The 19,287-nt window shown below is 48.3% G+C and overlaps 1 protein-coding gene and 1 long non-coding RNA gene across 13 annotated transcripts in view; both read right to left on the bottom strand.

The window, feature by feature from the left end:
* Nucleotides 1-1,659: 1,659 nt before the first annotated feature.
* LOC102554932 (uncharacterized) lies at nucleotides 1,660-9,363 on the bottom strand. Of its 2 annotated transcripts, XR_015645778.1 has the most exons (5): nucleotides 9,233-9,363; nucleotides 7,584-7,735; nucleotides 5,325-6,962; nucleotides 4,144-4,222; nucleotides 1,660-2,620 (listed from the first exon to the last, which is right to left on the bottom strand). It is a non-coding gene; the product is annotated as an uncharacterized LOC102554932 (long non-coding RNA). The 2 variants fall into 2 exon arrangements; XR_015645779.1 differs by lacking the exons at nucleotides 5,325-6,962; nucleotides 7,584-7,735; nucleotides 9,233-9,363 and adding an exon at nucleotides 5,052-5,146 and having other exon boundaries at nucleotides 2,381-2,620.
* Nucleotides 9,364-13,870: 4,507 nt separating this feature from the next.
* The window catches only part of Rhobtb1 (Rho-related BTB domain containing 1), a 128,951-nt gene continuing 123,534 nt past the window's right edge, over nucleotides 13,871-19,287 (bottom strand). For all 11 annotated transcript variants that reach the window (XM_087597497.1, XM_087597491.1, XM_087597492.1 and 8 more), the window contains 2 exons: nucleotides 16,637-16,742; nucleotides 13,871-16,159 (listed from right to left, as the gene is read on the bottom strand). In XM_087597497.1, coding sequence (XP_087453623.1) covers nucleotides 15,990-16,159; nucleotides 16,637-16,742 — 276 coding nt within the window. In that variant the 3' untranslated portion in view covers nucleotides 13,871-15,989. The remainder of the gene's footprint in view (nucleotides 16,160-16,636; nucleotides 16,743-19,287) is intronic.

Raw genomic sequence — 19,287 nt, forward strand, 5'->3', positions numbered from 1 at the left:
GTGAATCTCAAAGAGCCGTTGTGGATCTTGTAGGAGATAGGACGCTTGGAGGGGTTTGTCTCCACCGGTTCAGCTCTCGCTTCAGCCTGGGGGCGATGTGCCTCATTTGTGCTTAAGATATGCGCAGAGCGTCAGTGTAGAAATGGCTCCTCCTCGACAACCTTCTGGCCAGGCTGGGGGACATCTTGCTCAGGAGTAGAAAGGCTTGCAGGACCAGATCTCTAGCTGGAGTCAGGCTCGACATTGGATCCTCTGGGTATCTATTTCCCTGAACCTCACTCCGAAGGGGGTTGGCCTTCTAGTCCCACACCCTTTGATATTCCAAGTTAGGACGATCGACCTGCTGTATCTTCACTGTCTGGTCCAGGAAGTAGTTCTACCCCATCTCGGGCCTTCCAAATGCTGTGTGGGTTTTTAGGAAATTCCAAATGTGTGCGTGTGAGCAGGGCTACCCTTCATGGGTGCCGTGCAGACCTGGGAAATGGGTTGATCAGTGAATGAATGCTTGCGTGCAGTGCTCTGAGTGAACCGTAAATACTAACTCTCTCTATCCACCACCAGAGAGGACATCACATATGCTTCTCTTGCCTTATCTGTGTCAGAAACACCCTCTGGTATTCAAGATGGTGATGGGCACCCTGCCATGTAAGTTTTCAACCTATTTGGCCAGCCGGAAGGTCACCTGATGCTCTTTCTCAGCCTCAGCAGACACATGGGCAAGTCCAACCTTTTGCTTCCACATCAGGACATCTTTGGCTACAAAGTTTATACTCAAGAACTATGCAATTGATTAACAAGAAAAAGTTACAAAAAATCATCTCAATATTCTAAGGAATTTTGGATGTTGCCTTGGACTGGGGATTGGACTTGTGTATCTTATTGCAAAACTCATCTCCTTCCCAGGACACCACATTTTATTGAGTAAATAAAGTCCCTGGTGTGTGTTTGGGGTACTCATTGCAGAGGCTTTGAGGCCTCAACAGAACCTCCATTTCTTACCCACACTGCATAAGTATTTCTGAAGCTGGAAGCTGAGCACAGCAGACTTGGCCTGTGAAGTCTTTCTCCCTAGGGTTGGTCTTCTGGGACTGTGTGGAGGAGTGTCTCCACTTGCTACGGGTTCCTCCTCGAACTCATTTTGGAACGTCTTATTTTCCAAGGAAACAGGATTCAGTGCCCTGTGTTCCCTCGCCCGGTATGATGCCCAACCCAGGGCAGACTCCTCGATAAACAGAGGTGCGCAAGGCATACAAACCATTGGCAGCCAAGCTGCAGAGGCACTGTGAACACTGGAATGGAACATTCAAGAATGCACACAACCCTGGGAAAAGCTTTCTGCTGTTGGGATTCCCAAGGAGGCACACCTGCAAGGCGGCTGTGGCAGATGTGGTCTCGTACCAGCAGAGGGCGGTGAGGACTCCATAGACACCCGGACTATTTGAGTGTGGCTTCTCAGGGGACAGTGATCTCAGCCGGCAAAGTGGCTGGCAGGAAGAAGAATCTTCAGGATTATTTAAGGAGGGACTTTCCTGCAGGTAGATTTCTGTGTAAACAGTTTAAAAACAAAAACAAAAACCACAGCTCTCGACAGTGATTCTGACTTGGGAAATCTGTAGTTTTCAGCATTCCTTGGGTGACTCTAATTTTGAAATTTGGAGGGAGTGCCTTCTTGATTCCTCAGAAACGAGGTCAGACCTTTAGTGACCTATTTGGGAGGATCAAAGTTCTCATGTTAGGGCTTTCATAACTTACTTCCCTTAGTTCCCAGGGACAGGAGTAGCGACGCCTGGGGCCATGACTGGACCTTCTTTCTGCCCGTGGTAGGGCAGGGTTCGAAAGCCTCTGATCAACATTGCAGAGACCTAGGTGAGCTGCTAATCCTGAGATGGACAGGGTTCATCTCAACTGGGCGTCCGGGTCATCTCACTCTGCGCTGTGTGCTTTGATGACCTCATAATTCACGACGGGGTGTGCTTTTGGGTGGCGATGAAACCAGCTGTTCTCTTGCTCATCGTGGCTGGAGCCTGAGACCGCTATACAAAGCAAAACTCAAATGTCCTTGGGTGAAGGAGACAGACTTAGCCCAGGAGAGATGCTCTGTAAGAGGTGGTATCACACAAACTCTACCACATTTTATCCGAGGAAGATAAAGGCAGATGGGAAGCAGAAGGTGGGTTTCGGAGTTGGGCTCCATGCTGCATGAGCTCTGTGCACCTCACTGCACCCAGAACAGAGAAGCCAGGCCCTATTTATCTGTTTCCTTCTTTTTTTTTTTTTTTTTTTTTTTTGGTTCTTTTTTTCGGAGCTGGGGACCGAACCCAGGGCCTTGCGCTTCCTAGGCAAGCACTCCTCCACTGAGCTAAATCCCCAACCCCCCTTCTTTTTTTTTTTTAAGATTTATTCATTTATTATATATAAGTACACTGTAGCTGTCTTCAGATACACCAGAAGAGGGCATCGGATCTCTTACAGATGGTTGTGAGTCACCATGTGGTTGCTGGGAATTGAACTCAGGACCTCTGGAAGAGTAGTCGGGTGCTCTTAACCGCGGAGCCATCTCTCCTGCCCCTCATGTTTCCTTCTTACTACGGTGCCGGTGGGCTGAGGCGTCGCCTCATGGCTGGAGGGTATAATAGAATGATTGAACTTTCGGCTTTAACTGCTTATCCTGATATCATGAGCACAGATCTGTCTACATATTGCCCCCGCCCCGCCCCCGTGTCTCTATGCCCCAGGTCAAAACGGCTGTGAGCAACCAGGTTTACAGAATCAGTATTATATCCGGGAGGAGGAGCCTGAGCGACACACCCACCCTCCCTCACAGTGATGGACAGCTTTGACCTCTCTGCCTCTGATCCTGATCTCTGAGCCCCCCAGCCTGTTCAGTGCCCCGCAGGCTCAAACTGATAACCTATGTGAGTGGTGGGTTCCAGGATGCAGGTCCCTTCCATTCATTTTTGCATTTACAGCCCAGACACTGGAGGGCAGGCAGGAGGTTTTCGGTAGTTAAACTCTTTCAAACAGCCTTCAAAACAGGGGTTAGTAAAGAAATAACCAAACTCAACTGGCGTGGGCCTCTCCTGAGAGCAAACCTGCATCCATTAAGCCCACGTGGGCCTGACAAGGCTCATCTCCTGGTAACTGCAGATGCTGTGAACTTTGGATGACTCCAGAATCCCATCCCAGTTAAACTTTAGCCAGCCGTCAGGGTGGTAACTTGATACACTTTGTTAAAAGGACCCTGAAACTTAACGCAGAGTTTCTGTATCCAATGATAAGAGGCTTTGGAGGTGAGAGGGAAGGTGTGTGAGAGGGAAGGTGTGTGAGAGGGACGGTGTGCAGGCGCGAGCGCTTATCAGTAGGCAGAAGGGCACCGGGATAGATTGCATTCAGAAATACCTGAAATTGTGTGACACAAGCCAAGGAAACCAGCCTTGAACTCAGAAGCCTTGAGCTGGCTCTGTGTGGCCTAGGGGAAGTCTATATGGATCTTGGGATCCTTGCAAGACAATGCAGGGGACAGGGGTGAGTCCTTAATTTATTTCAGGTCCCTGCCTTGATACTAATCCTGTGAGTTAGAGAGCCTCTCTGGGTCTGCTCTCTCAAACATGAAGTTTGTGAGTTTTAGTTGTTAGACTAGATTTCTAGTCCTAATTCGGCCACTTACTTAACTGTATTAGTTACAGTTTTACCGCTGTGACCAGACACCATGACCCAGGCAACGACTATAAAAACAACATTTAACTGGGGCTGGCTTACAGGTTCAGAGGATCAGTCCGTTATCATTAAGGTGGGAAGACAATGGCAGTTTCCGGGCAGGCATGGTGCAGGAGGAGCTGAGAGTTCTACAACTTCATCTGAAGGCTGCTAGGAGAAGACTGGCTTCCAGGTAGCTAGGACAAAGGTCTTAAAGCCCTCTCCCACAGTGACATACTTCCTCCAGCAAGACCATGCCCATAACACCAAGGCCATGCCCACAAACAACAAGGCCATGCCCACAATATCAAGATCACACCCACTCCAAGTGCCACTCCCTGGGCCAAGCATAGTCAAACCACCACACTTACTACTGCATTAGCCTTGGGTGTTACTTTTCTCATTGTGACCCAGTAGAGGACACAAGTCCAGGAACAAAGGACTTACTTTGTTCATGGTTTTAGGGGTCAAACCCATTGTAGCTTGACCTTGGTGGGCTTGTGCAGAGCACCCTGTTGGTAGGAACCTGTAGTGATGGACAGAAAGCAAAGAGAATATGTTCAGGAACAGGCCAGGGTGCCCCCAAGGCCATGCCCCTAGTGGCTTACTTCCTCCACCTGACACTCAACTCTTTTCACATATCTCAGTATTACCACCAAACATCAGGGATTAATCCATTCTCTAGGCCAGAGCCCTCAGAACCCCTCTCAGACACCCCTAGAAGTGTGCTTCATTAACTCCCTAGATAGTTCTGTTGCTTGAGCCAATCAAGGTAACAATCAAGATCACCCATTATTCTTGGGTAAATACCCACAGTGCTAGTGGGAAGGTATTCCAGATAGGAGGACTGTGAGGAACAGAAGATGCTTTGTGCTAGCCGGGTGACTAAGAGTCAGCTTGCTAACCCCTTCTCACCCCTATCTTCATCCCCTGCTTCCCCCCAGACCCCTGGCATCCTGCGGTTCTAACTGATGGAGAAAAACAACCACATCACCATCATCAACACCACTACCACCACTACCACCACCACCACACCACCACCACCACCACCACCACCACCACCACCACCACCACCACCACCACCAACAACAACAACAACAAGCGGCAACGTTCTATCAGGGTTTTGATTCTGTGTTGTCCGAGGCTCAAGGATCCTGATTCTCAGGCTTCTCTGGTAAAAAGTCCATGGGAGACCTGAGTTAGAGCCATGGCCAAATGGTATTCTTCTGTTGCTCTCCGACCTGGAAGTCTGCCCTTTTTTTTAAATATATATATTTGTTTTGAGACAGAATTTCTCTGTGTAGCCCTGCCTAACCTGGAACTCCCTCTATAGAACATACTGGTCTCAAACTCACATAGATTCAACTGCCTCTGCCCTCAAGTGCTGGGACGAAGGGGGCGTGTCACCAGGCCCTGCCAAAGTCTCGGTTTCAAAGAGTGCCTGTTGGCTACGGAGATCCTGTACAGCACGTTCTTTTACCAACTCCCCCACCAACGCTTCCGGTCCTCCCGCTTCCGGTCCTCCCGACAAACTTCTGCTATCTCAAGTGCGTTCTTGCCTGTGGCTTTGGCGCATGCTTTTTCCTCAGCCTCTGGACGCTCTGTCTGCATACATTTACGTGACTTACCTCACTCAGCTTATTTGGAGAGACCTTTGCAGTTAAAAGCTCTGTTGCGGTGTCACTTGAGATGCACAAAGTACTGCACGTGGACACTTCCGGTCCGTTCCAGCGCCTGTGTCGGGTCATGTCCAGCTTTCGAATCTTTGCTTTGAGATACACCGTTTCTTAGACATCCTTCCCAAATTGCAATCCACAGGGCTCAGAGCTCTACTCGAGTCCCCCTTCCCTCTACTTGCTGGAGAGTACACTCTTTCCCAAACTCTTTTGTTTTCTTCATAGTTGTTGTACCCTGGAGATACATGTGTGCTGTTTTCAGTGTGTGTCTCCTGCCATGGGTTGCAAATTCCACCATTTGGTGCTCAGAGAAGTACCCAGCATGCACTAGGTTGGCGTCAGTACAGACCAATTGTAATATTAGTCCTTGTCTCCAAGCCATGTCACACATGGTGAGGCAATCTCAGTTTCTCTGCCCTTGACCCTGGATTGTACCTCGGAATTGCACAAGACAACCATTCATGACTGACTGGATTTAGCAGAAGAAACAGGACCTGTTTACCACAGCTGACCTATACCATTAATTATGCTGTGTTCTTATTGTTACAGCCAGATCTGTGCGGCTCTCGGATGCCAGTGAATGAGCCTCTTTCTATTTTGGATACATAGATGTTCAAAAAGTCCTGGATGAATCGTAATGACTTATAATAATAGTTGGGTCAAGCCTATCTCGTGGCAGCATTCAGTGGCCGGGAAAGTCAGCTTAGCCTCAGAGCTCTTGGATTATCTGAATGGCTGTGGGAATCGAACACTGGATATGGTCTGCTTCTCTCAACTTAAAACATAGAGACCTGCAACTTGTGTGCACTGCAGGCTGGTCCACTGGATTTTCAGAGAGTCAAGCAGTAGCCGCCTTTTCTCCAGGTTTAAGATAAAGAAGGTTCCAGGTGTGTTGTTCAGTTTTCATTGTCATCTTGACTCAAGTCAGAGTCACTTGGGAAGAGGGAGCCTCAGTTGAGACATTTCCTCCATCAGATTGGCATGATTGGGCATGCCTGTGGGGAACTGTCTTGATGATTGATGTGTGAGAGAGCCAGGTCCACTGTGGGTGGTGTCACCCCCTAGGCAGGTGGTCCCGGTTTGTATAAGAGAGTAGGCTGAGCAAGCCAGAAAGCAGTGTTTTCCTTCCATGGTCCCCACTTCATTTTGTGCCTCTAGGTTTCTGCCCCGAGTTCCTGTTTTGGCTTCCTCAAATATAAATTTATAATATTTAAGCCAAACAAACCCTTTCCTTCCCAAGCTGCTTCTGGTTAGAAGGTTTTGAGACCCAGAAGGTCCCAATCTCCTGTGTGGATTCTGAGTCATTCATGATATTCCCAGTAGAAGCATGTTTTCATACAGTCTTCTCCAAGGCTTGCTTGGTCCTGATGGTTTAAAAGACAGTCTCTCTCTCTCTCTCTCTCTCTCTCTCTCTCTCTCTCTCTCTCTCTCTCTCCCTCTCCCTCTTCCTCTCTTCTCTCTCTTCCAGTTGGTGATGAAGCCAATACAGTTGAAAGACAATACCCATAGGACCAAGAGCAGAATTCCATTTTTAGACAGAGCCTGCCTTCCCACGGGTGACCATCACACAGAGAATCAATGTCCCTGTTACTGAGAGACAAATAAAAATTTAAAGAGAGAGAGAGAGAGAGAGAGAGAGAGAGAGAGAGAGAGAGTAAATAGATGCTCACTGGGGCGAGCTTAGTCTTTTTCCTCTCTCCTCCACCAGCCAACTGCAGGAAGATTCTGTGTCACCCAACTCTTCTATCCCAAGAGAGATGTCTCATGCCGCAAGCCACTGCCTGCTCAGGATTCGAGCCAGAGGAGGTGTTCTTTGGTATTTATTAAAACCCAGGGTCTAGGAGAGTCTAGTCGTAGGCTCTGAGCAATGGGTATTTTATTTCTTTATAGGTAATAACGGGAAAATAAGAATTAGGCAATGAACTCGTGGGGAATGAATGGGTTGATAAATGAAGTATACATTTTCAATCTGGGAGGAGTTGGAGGAAGGAGTGGGGAGGTGGGGAATTGTGATAAAGATACACGGTGAAATTCCCAAAGAATTAATAAATATTTGAAGAAATACAATTTTAATTTCTTTTCTTAAAATCTCCTCTGTTGAAACGGTGTCCAACTATGTACCCTGGGTTGGCTTCAAACTCTTGACACTCCTCAGTCGCTTGAGTGCACATGCCACATAGACCTGCTAAAACACACATTTTTGAAACTTACCTCAAAGCTCTGGTTTCTATCAGCCATCTCCTGGACTGGTTCAATATGTACGTGGGAGAGGAAGGCGGTGGCAAAGGAGACTCAGAATTGCTATTCTGGACGTTTTTCAGACATTGCCACCAGCTTACAAGATGAGTGTGGCAGAAATTTGCCTGTGTTAATGAGAATTATGATGATATAATTTTACACGGGTTAGCACAAAGCTGACGGTGCCTTTTCAGGTACCGTCTTCTGTATGTATGTTTGGGGCTGGGAGGATGACTGCTTAAGGTTCTCTGGCTTGGAAAACTTCAGATGAACTTATATACTGATGTTCCTTGAACTGACTAGAGAGGTTTCTATGAGTAGCAAAGGGATGAATTTTCTTTACCCACAGTTATTCCCTGCCTGCAGTATTTCTATCAGTGGGCCTCTTCTGCCTTAGTCTGGGCTCTGTTGCTCAGACAAAGTATCTGAAGCCAGGTAACTATCAAAGCAAGCAAGTAGACAGACAGACAGACAGACAGACAGACAGACATGTTTATTTGGTTCACCATTCTGGGGTCTGGGATGTCCAAGGTTGTATGCTAGAGCTATGGAAGGCTTTGTGTTTTCAGTGGCCTGTGGGAAGAGTTGGAGGGGCTGAGGGGCCATATGTGGGAGGAGACAGAATTTGATTTTTTGTATCTAAACCTGTTCAGAAGGAGAACTGATTCCTTGCATGTGACCTAGAGAAGGCCTTGTTTTCAAATGCCAGCATTGTGGCATTCAAATTTCAACACGAGCTTCAAAGGAGACAGAGTGTATCAACCAGTCTGGGAAGCCGGTGATCCCAGGATAAATATGCTGAGGTAAAAGTGACTGAGCCCTTTCAGGTGTCCTTGGGTCTTCCTGATGCCCCTTCCTCTGTCCCCATGCTTTTAAGACAGCGTTTCTCGGGCTGGAGAGATGATGGCTCAGCGGTCAAGAGCACTGACTGCCCCTCCAGAGGTCCTGAGTTCAATTCCCAGCAACCACATGATGGCTCACAACCATCTGTAATGGGATCTGATGCCTTCTTCTGGTGTGTCTGAAGCAACAGTGTACACACAAACATAAAATAAATAAATCTTAAAACAAACAAACAAAAACAAAACACAAAAAACCCCCAAGTGCTTCTCAACTTTCCCGACACTGTGACAGACAGTTCTTGATGTTGTAGTGACGCTCAAGCACCTTATTTCATTGCTCCTTCATAACTGTAATTCTGCCACTGTTATGCATCGTAATGTAAATATTTGATGTGCAGGATATCTGATATGAGACCCCCAAAGGGATCGCAATTGTTTTGAGAGCTTACATCCATGGTTCATCGCTGTGTGTGTGCTCTTGGGGCCACTCTCCTAATTTTCCCACCCGAGAGGGCCTACATTCATCTGCTGCCCCCAGCATCTCCTGAGTACTTGGCAAAGTTGACTCAGTAGCCGGCTTCCCCAATATCCTTGAGGCCAGTTGAGTGGAACTCCTCCCCGCCCCCATCCCCCGCCCCCAACCCTGCTTCTTATCCCTCCCTTCTATTCACATTCCACGAGTATTTCCTAAGTAAATCCTTTGCATGTAAGCCTTCATCTCAGGGTCTGTGTAAGAAAACACTGTGAAAACGGAAAGACAAACCCAAGGCTCTTTCTTACCTTGGTGCGTGGCTGTAATGTACTCCAAATACCTGGTTAAGACGGTCCTGTCCTTCATCTTTTGGGCTATGGGAGGGCAGAGTCAAGGTGCGCAGCTTTGGTCTACCCAGTTGGGTATAGGAACGAAGCATATGCGTGAAACGGAAAGAGCACCAAGGCAACGTATTGTAATTAGCATACCGGAAGTCTAACCACCCTGGCTCTGTATCCAGACGTCAGCAAAATGGGGCAATGCAAGCAGCAGCTCGGCATTCCAGGGAGGCAGGACACAGTGGTTTCTCCACTACTTCCCCCTCCCATTTCCTCTTCTCACTTCCTCTTGCACTGGTATCCCGAGTAAACCTCTTGTTTTTACATCAAGACTGAGTCCCGTGTGTTCGTGGGGTGGTGGGTGTCCTCAGGATTGGAGCGAGAGTCTCCTCAATCTGAGGGTCTTTCACTCTCCCATCCTCCTGTAGAACTAGAGTTTTAAAAAGGTTACTCATTGTCAGAGTCCGGACTGGACTGCAGGGCTGGACGTGCCTGAGGGAGAGCCAGAGATAGGACTTGCCGGACCAGCTACCAGCCCCAAGGACACTGACCATCCGTAGCCACCCCCTCCCCTTCCTTCACTCCCCAGAAGTGAGTCATCCCCCTGAGTGAGATGAGCCACCCTACCCACGCTGCTGAGCTGCTAGATAGCACATACTCCTTGCTGATGTAATTTCGCGCCGAAAGTAACTGTGCACCATTTGAAATGACCAATCATGTGTAACCGAGCGAATGCCCCTAACCTCCCCTATATAAACCCCCGAGTTTGGAAGCTCGGGGTCGATTCCTCTGTCTCCTGTGTGAGATACGTATCGACCCGGGATCCCGCTAATAGGGATCTCGTTAATAAAAGCTACCTCTTGCTGTTACATCAAGACCGGCTACTCGTGATTCCTGGGGGCACTCCACCCCGTGATTGGAGCTAGAGACTCGGCTCCCCGTTTAGGGGTACGCTCCTCCCTCCTCTCCCCTCCCTTCCCTTGGCCTCTTCTCCCCTCCCACCTTCCCTTCCTCTCCTCTCTTTCATGGAAGCCCTTTATTCCAAGAATTAAATATTTCCGCTGTTTTTCCACTTAGAAATCACTCAGGAGTTTAAAGTGAACGGGTATCTTGGTGGCGAATGGGGTCAAAGCATTCCGCTGGGGCAAGACCCACAGAGCAACCAGAGGTTCCAAGCCTTAGTCATCCGTGTAAGTGGTGGTATTTACCACGTAGGACAGAGCACTAGGAGAAAGAGAAGTTCTTCCCCCGCCTGCCCCTGGACAGAGTATGGAGGATTTGCAAGGCAGTGTGAACGACCTGCAGTAGAGGCTGGTTCTATTTTCCTGAGCTATCTGTAATGATAAAGACTCAGAAGGCAGTTTGCAGTGTATGTGGACAGGCTCGCCAGGGAATTATTTACCCCTGAGCCCCAAGGTATCACTGGCAAGTAAAAATTTCGATTGCACAGATTAACGGTGTGCAAGACGATGTTTTGATACCTGTGTGTATTGTGAACAGAATAAAAACCATGGAATCCTTCAAAGCTAGGAAACTAGGAATCTTAATATCCAAGGGACTATCAGAAAGTTGTCTCTCTCTCTCTTTTTTTTCTTTCTTTCATGAGGGTTAGATGACCTAAAAAAAGCAAGGCCTGACAGGACCAAATAACTCATCCTTATAGCTCATAACATGCACTGTCAGGAAAACCTATTTAAGCTTCTCAGGTGGCAGGAAGCTAAACCTAGTTTCTCTCCTTGCTGTTCAGAGGACAGCCTGTCGCCTGGCTGGGTCAGAGCCGGTCAGCATCAGCTGAATCATGTTGTCTTGGAACAGGGGTAGGCCAGGACTTCTATCATCAAAGCCAATCTTTCCATGTAGGTCCATCTGCTCAGCAGCTCAGACGGAGGGTGGAGGGTGGGGGTGGGGGTGGGGGGTGTTGATTGATTAGTAGTGGAAGGGGAAAGAAAATGGGGGTGAAGCTCAGTATTGGTCCACCCAATTGGACCAATTGAAAAGTAATATTTCAATGGATCTGAAAGAGCATGGGAAAATGTATTGCAACTAATAGGCTTCATTTCCAGCCATTTTGGCTTTGCACGATAACATGTGCAGAATGAGCGTAGCCGGAACCAGCAGGACAGAAGTGGGTGAACTATTAGGGGGACAGCCGGAAGCAAAGGATGGACCAGACATACTGCCACGTGCCTGGGTTTCCAAACCAGAGGAGAGTCGTCGAAGCAGAGGACAGATGGAGTTTGTTGTGGAACACGTTTGTACGATGCTTATGGCACGGAACACATGCCATCTAAGGATGCTTGCGTGTCTTAAGGGCAGAGACTGAGCATACAGTTATGGGTGGAGGATAAGACTTGCCTTAATCAAGGCAGACACTGCACCGAGTGCTTGGCTCTGTCTGGCCTCACAGGATTCTCTGCCATGGTGTGATATAGCTGGGTGACTCTCCCCATGTGTCAACACATGGCAACATGCTCCTGGACTTCTCAGACTCCACAGTCCCGAGCCAGATAAACTCACATTCTTTGTAAAGTGCTGGTTTGTCATATATAACGTTATAGCAGCGAACACCAAAGACTCCATGAAGACAGTCAACTGGGTTTTGAGATATGTGGTCATCTCATAAATTAGCACCTTGGGAAAAGTACACAGCTGCAGTGCGAATTTGGGTTTCTTTAAAAATAAGAAAGGTCACGTGAGTGTGTTTTTTGCTTTGATCAAAGGTGTGGGATATGGGCTGCTTCAGGTAGTCCACAGCAGCTGACTATGATTTGTCCCATGCTCTGGCAGGGACGTGGTTTCGCCTGCTAGAGACAGTTTACATTTGTAGTCCTGGGGACTCTTTAAGAGGGTATAAAAATGCCAGAGGCTGTGGTGGCTGCTATTCCCCCTGTTGGTGCTCTTGATGCTGTGGCTGGATGCTCTTTGTTGGGTTGCTGGTTGGAGATATCTTGCCGTCTGAGATTGGACTTGCCCCAGTGAACTCAAAAGCCTTAATTGGCAAGAAGGGGTCTGAAGAGATTGACACCTCTTTCCCCTCTAACCTTCTTTCTCTCCCACCTGGTGTTGGAAAGGATAAGGATGGAGTAGGGTGGAAGAGGGAAAAGTATCCAATAAAAGTCAAAAGTATGGTTACACACAGCCATGACCTAGGTGCTTAACCAACTGCCATGCTTTTTGCTAATGGCTCCGACGGTTCATGAGCTTCTGCTTCTTGTTGCTTTGTGATTACTTACAGTTATGGATGAATACATACACTGCTACAGTCACAAATACACACACTGCTACAGTTACAAATATACACACTGCTACAGTCACAAATACACACACTGCTTCAGTTACAGATGAATACACACACTGCTAGTTACAAATACACACACTGCTACAATTACAAATACACATACTGCTACAGTTACAGATGAATACACACACTGCTAATTACAAATACACACACTGCTACAGTTACAGATGAATACACACGCGCGCGCGCACGCACGCACGCACACACACACACACACACACACACACACACACACACACACACACACGTTATTTATGGTTAACCTTTACCTCTACAACAACTTTTAGGCAACAGTCAAATTCTTCCAGAAAGAAGACATTGCTGCTTGCATACCAGAATCTGACCTGACATACATACATACATACATACATACATACATACATACATACATTTCAAGAGAAAGGCTTGTGAGTCTTGAGTTACAAAGCATCCATTTCAGGAACGTGTTTCCTCTGTGGTGCAATTCAGCCAGTGTCAGAGACAGGAGAGCTGAATTTGGATAACTTGAAAGTTTAGGATCATTGAGCTTTTGAAGCTGATTGTTCACACTTAGAATATTTAAGCTCCTTCTAAGCCAGTAGGATCTGTGGTGTCCCCCCCCCCCGACCCCCCAATCTCCAAGATGCTTCTTTAGACGTACTGAGATTCATGCAGGGTTTCCAGGTTTCCGGGTTTCCAGGAAGAATTGAAGTAGAACTGTGTGTGGGTTCTGACTGCACTGGTGTGTCTATGTGCAACGTTGTCCCATAGCTGGGACCACACATTGGCACGGGAGGCACTGGCACATCTCGTTGCTGATCCCCCAAGGCTGTTTTTCTCCCCCAAGGGTCGACTCTTTTCCCATGCAGTTACAAAGAACTCAGCCCCTCCGTAAGATCTCATTAAAGCTCTTGCTTCCATTGTAAGTAACCCTCCATCTAGACGTTATGGTGCCTTCCAGAGTCTTTCTCAGACTTGCATTTGAAGAACTTCCTTGCAGGTCTACCAGTCCAGACCTTTTATTTCATTGCTGTCAGGATTTTCAAAACTCCCATTACAACCATTCCAACAGAATGGAGACGTCATGGTCTCCATTCCTCAAGACCACAGGATGCCAAGTAGCCCATGGTATGGTCCAAGAAAGAGCCAAGGAGACACACACCTCCATCTATATGTTGGGAATCTCTGCTGAAAATAGCTAGGCACAAATGGCAGTCGTTCATGCTTTGGTAGTTCAACAGACGCCAAGGGCGCAAAGCACCTTTGGGTGCCAATAGGTTTCAAAACGCTATTAAAACACTTGTGAGGATTTTACACAAAAGTAGACGTGATTTTTTTTTTTTTATAGCTAAACAATTTTATTGGCTTTCTGTGAAATAAAAAACAGGAACCGTCATGGTTAAAGGCGAATCAGTGTCAACCAAATGAACCAGCCACTTGGTTCGAGCAGCCGTGGAGAACACGAGAGGACATTATTGCTTACGCCCCATGTTCGTGCATGTGTCTGTTGTGTTTTGGCAAGAATACAATCGGATGGAGCTTTGGTTAAGGTCGACTAGGACTACTCATTGAAAACAGAGCCTCAAGACGGCTATCTGCTACCTCTCCCCAAGTCTTGACGCATACCCTCTCAACCTACCCACCTTCTCCTTCCGTCAGCCATTTGCCCTATGAACAAAGTTAAGGGGGGGAGGGGAGGCTTTATTAGCTGGCCCTCACCCTGCCCCACTGCTCCCTCTCTGCCATGAGAGGGTGTGGTGCCTTGCTGGGTCTCTCTACGTTCTTGTATCTGGAATGTGGCCATGCCAGAAACAAACACCTGCCTGTGGTCTACACAGATTTCCAAATCCATATGGCATTTGGAGTTTGGACTCAACTGTCTCTTTCCCATCTTCAGAGAAAACAAAACAAAACAAAACAAAACAAAAAACAAAATAAACCCAAAACCAAAAAGCAAACAAACAAAAAAATCAATAGCCCTTAGCATCAGTAAGGTGACCTCCCAACAGGATGGGCCCCAGTGTCTAGCACACGACATCCTGTGGCAGGTGTGGAGTTGTGACTCTCTGATGGTTGTGTGTGTGTGTGTGTGTGTGTGCAAGTGTGTATACTGTAACATTTTAATCTGCGGAGAGGCAATGATATTGATGCCTCTTGAGACCTCCCCTGCTTTGCAAGTTCTGTTCTAACACTGACCTTCCCAAGGGGCACGGGGTCAGAACTACCTCGGAATAGCACCATTCCCTATGCTCTTAGTAACTGACTCCTTTCCCTGCTGGAGAAGGCAGGACCCAACCCCCAGCTTTGTGCTTTCACAGGCTCCCTGGTGAGACCTCTCTAAGAAGCAGGTGCCCTGCCTTGGCCTACTTCAGTGGTGACCTGAATTTTCCCTGGGAAGAGTTAAAATTAAAAAAAAAAAAATACAAATACTTGTCTTACAAAGTGAAGTTGGCTGTAGGTGTGAGGCCGTGAGGCCGAGGTGACTGACCTGTAGCCAGTGGGATGAGTCTTTTCCCCTTCCCTTACCTCTCTTCAGGCCCCAGGAGGGTTTGCTGGTGGGAGCACAGCGAAATCAGAGACCATCGAAAGCCACCGACTCTGACACGGTTATCCAACGGTAGGACTTGGCTGGCCGTTGTTGTAGGTACGCAGGCCTGGCAGTCAGCCTTGCCCCTGACAGGACTGGGGTTGAATAAGCCCTTCTAATGATTATAAGGCTTAGCCTCTTTAAATCTAGACATTTTAAATGGTAGGATATCTGCCCTCACCATAGTTTATATGGCACAGATAACCTTATAATTACAAGCACTTACAGAGGAAATCGTGTGAATAGGAACTTACACCAGTGGCTCATCAGAGCAAAGATTAGGCGCTTCTAGCTTATAGTTCGGGTGATTTCAGCCCCACCCCTTTACCTCGCAACAAAAGGATAACTCTGTAATTATGAGTAACGCTCGGCGGGCACATGGGCCGAGAGACTCGTGGGTGGGGGTGGGGAGCAACTTCATGGTCAATGTGTGGCCTGTAAAAGAGAGGAATACACAGTATTGTCACTTCAGCGACAGACAAGAGTCCTTATAAAAATATTCTCCAATCTGGAATCTGGGGACAGGAAAGCTGGGCTTTGTTTTGTCTTTGTATAAAAAGGAACAAAATAACGGACTAAAGTGTATTAAAGCTTCCTAACAAGGAAAAAAAAAAAAAAAGAAAGAAAAGGGAGGACATTATGGGTCTGAAGGGTTCAGAGGAAAGTCAGTCAGTTTTCCTTTTATGCCCTGTTGATGGCATCAAAGCTTTCTCTTTGATCCTGGTGGAGATAAATGCACACGAGTGGAAAAGCCAGTGCCTCAAACCCTAACTGCGCGGACGGCTAAGGAGGCTGGTTTTTAACAGTAGAGCTGTCAACGGTGGAGGTGGCCTCAGCGGATGACGGTCCCCTCTCCCTCCTCCTCAGGCCACGGCTGGGGACGGATGCCAGAAACACCACTTTCTCCTCGAATGGTGCTTGTTCAGCGCCAGGTCCTCTTTCTCTCGTTCCCTCTTCACACGCTGGTAGTGGTCTTCCTCCTTAAGGTACCACACAGGGGGCCAGCGGTGGCGTTCAAAGTACTCCTGGTTGTCTGGACGGAGGGAGGGGCGAAATACTGTCTGTGATTCCTGCTGACCAAAGACTGTCCGGGATGCTAAGTCCTGCTTTACGCTACTCATAAACCTCCCAACATGGCTGACAAGGCTCACCACAGATGCTGACACTGAAGTCTAACATGGAGGATCTATACTGGGCACGCAGACCCCAAACCACTTGATTTTCTCCAGAGTTGGAGCTTGACCCTGGCTATGCACCCCTAAATAAGGGGGGGGGCTCATTTTGGCATGCTCTGAGGCAGGGTACCCTTGATTCCACTCCCCTCTTCTGTAAGACATCTTGCAAAGAGATCCCCCAACCACAAATTCTCTGGGTCCGTCACTTGAATATGTGACTACCGCACACTCAAAGGGAACTGACCATGCAGTGTCCACCGAGTCTGGTCCCTCCCAAGGGTTTATTTAGAAAGGGCAAGGGATGAGTGGCAGGGAGCTTGCACACACACTCTTACCTGCTGACTTGGATTTGATTTCCTTGCGGAACTTGGAACAGACGCTGTTGTAGTTGGTGCAGATGTGATGTAAACACCAGGCGGCTAGCTGGTTGGCATTGTGAAACTGCAGGAAGGGGACCAGATTGGGGTCAGTCTCTGTTTGCTGAAGCAAGGCAATGGGCCAGTGGTATGGCTTAGCAGGTCAAGGCGCTTGCTGCCAAACCTGATAACTGAGTTTGATCTCTAGGACCCTGTATTGGAAGAAGAGGCCTGACCCCTGCAATTCGGCTGACTCCCAAAGGCAAGGTATGGCATGCGCGCATGCGCGCGCACGCACACACATGCACGCAGGGACGCACGCACGCATGCGCATGGGCAATAAATGTTACAAAAACTAAGTCAAAGAAACTAGGAGCATTATGAGTGCGGAAGAGAGAGTGGAGGGAGATACAGGTCTGTAATACAGGAAAACTCGTTTGGACCTCAGGGTTTTGACTTGGACTATGGCTCTGATGTCAGCCATATACAGTGTTCATGTACCCTCCCCTTGCTCCCTCCTGAGATAGACGGTCCCCAAAACAAACTCCATATCGCACTGAAGACTTTCGAGTATGCCGGGCTCTCCTGCCCTGCCTGCCCCCTTGGCCCTCTGGCGATAGGTGAACAAGCATGCCCTCTGGAAGGTACCAGCCGGCAGCAGATGGAAACGATGTCATCTCTGTTTACAGAGCCTTAGCAATGGAATCCTCCGTGTCACATGTCAGAGCTCAGCTTGCTGGGGCCAAAGATGGAAAGAGGAGAAGGCAGCGTGCAGTGGCCGTCCTGTACCTGCCCTCTGCTTGTGTAAGGACGGCCATCTGGGTAAGGTGGGGGAATCTGAATGCTCCCCAGCTTTCCTGAGCCTGGGGAGGTGACAGCTGATGTCCCCAAACCAGACTGTCCATTCCCCCCATATCTTCTCAGATCTGGCAGGATACCCTTGCCCCTTTCATGCATCCTGTATGTTTCTTGGGCTAATCAGGAACTTGGGAAAGACAGCATGGTTCTTCTGAGGCTTGGCTAGTCACCCTGTGAAAGCCACTCCAGGGAGAAAGAACCTACAAACCCAATCTTGAAGATGGTTGGAGGCTGGTCCTTCCAGCTTCTCTGTGTGTTCAGTTTGACTCGAGTTTAGGATTGGGGCAGTGGGGTACTGGGTGGGGATCTGCGATAGCTCAGGGAACGGGCTGCATGACTTGCTTCCTTGATTTGAGCTCCATGACAGTCTTTGGCGGCCAAACGGGCCACAGGGAGTCAGCAACTGCAGCAATAGACCAGGGTTTCCACTAACTGAAATCCTCTCTGGGTTAGGGGCTAAAGGATAGGCTAAGACAAAGACACCATGCTTACTTCCTGTCTGGGTTTGTCCGGGCTTAGTAGTCACACTACAGCCTGGCACGGGTGGGAAGGCAGGTGGGGAGGGGCCAGGAGGGAAGGTGGCAGAAGGTCACATCTTTACTCCCAGTTGAACGGTCCAGTAGGGCATTCTGGGCCTATTCAATTTCTTCTATGAAGCGTACTTATGGAGAGAAACCAGTCCTAAACTGGGGGTGGGGGTGGGGTGTCCCAAGACCTTCAACTTCTAATTTTCGACGGCTAGTTCCGATGAAGCCTTGGGGGTTTCTACTGCAATGCATTATCGGCCCTCATTGAATGGGTTTTTAGGTCGGGCTTTCGGAATCTGTGTTTATGTCTGTTTCTCTCACGCGCCTTTGAATGCTGGGAATCTGCTGCTTGGAGATAGTTGAGGGACTTGGGATCATGCAACAAGTACTTGTCAAGTGTCAAGCCAGAGGGACTTGGCTGGTCCAAGTCCCAGCCTACCTTCTCCCCATGAATGGAGCGATTACCTTTGACCACACTTGGCTGGACTGAGCAACACCTGCTATAGTTCGGGCCACCTCCTCCTCTGTGATTGGGAAATGTCCATTTAAACACCCTGACCTAAGACTTAGCACTGAGAAAAGGAAGCCAAACTCCACAGGCAGAAAAGAAAATGCACGTACGCACGCACTCAGTATGCGTCTGTACGCACGCACGCACTTACGCATGAGCATGCGCACAATAAAACATCAGACGCTTAGAACGTATTTCGCATCCTTTGTCCCCAGAGTGTAAACAGCTGTTGAGACGTCTACACTGGGACTGGATCATTCTGCCTACGCACACTCTGAGGTGTTAGAAAACCTTTCATCCTCGCTCCACGCTTTTTCTTGAACAATCTTTCTCCCTTGGTTCTCAGTCTGTAAGGCTGGCAGGTCTTGGACTGCCATTTTCACGTCTTACGGATGAAGAGATGGGGGTGGAGTTTATCTTTGTGACCAAGGCTTTAGTTGCATATTACCTTTCTCTGGAAGAAGCGTGTGTAGGGGTATGTGTTTGCACGTCTGTGCGCATGCATGGATGATGTTTGTGTAGGGATCACGGACACTGATACTAACAAACCTGACCTTAGAAAACTCCAGGGGAGCTCTGGCAAACTGTTTGTTTCCGGGGTGGGGGGTGGAGGCATGTACAAAGCTTTACAGAATGTTCTAGAAGCTGCCCGTTCTTGGCCAAGAACTCAAAGAAGGAAGAGGCAAGATTTCCCCCTAAGCTGAATGTTCTCTCATGTATAAAACCACTGTCTC

This window comes from Rattus norvegicus, chromosome 20 (genome assembly GCF_021556685.1).
Source record: "Rattus norvegicus strain SHRSP/BbbUtx chromosome 20, alternate assembly SHRSP_T2T, whole genome shotgun sequence".
Classification (NCBI taxonomy): domain Eukaryota; kingdom Metazoa; phylum Chordata; class Mammalia; order Rodentia; family Muridae; genus Rattus; species Rattus norvegicus.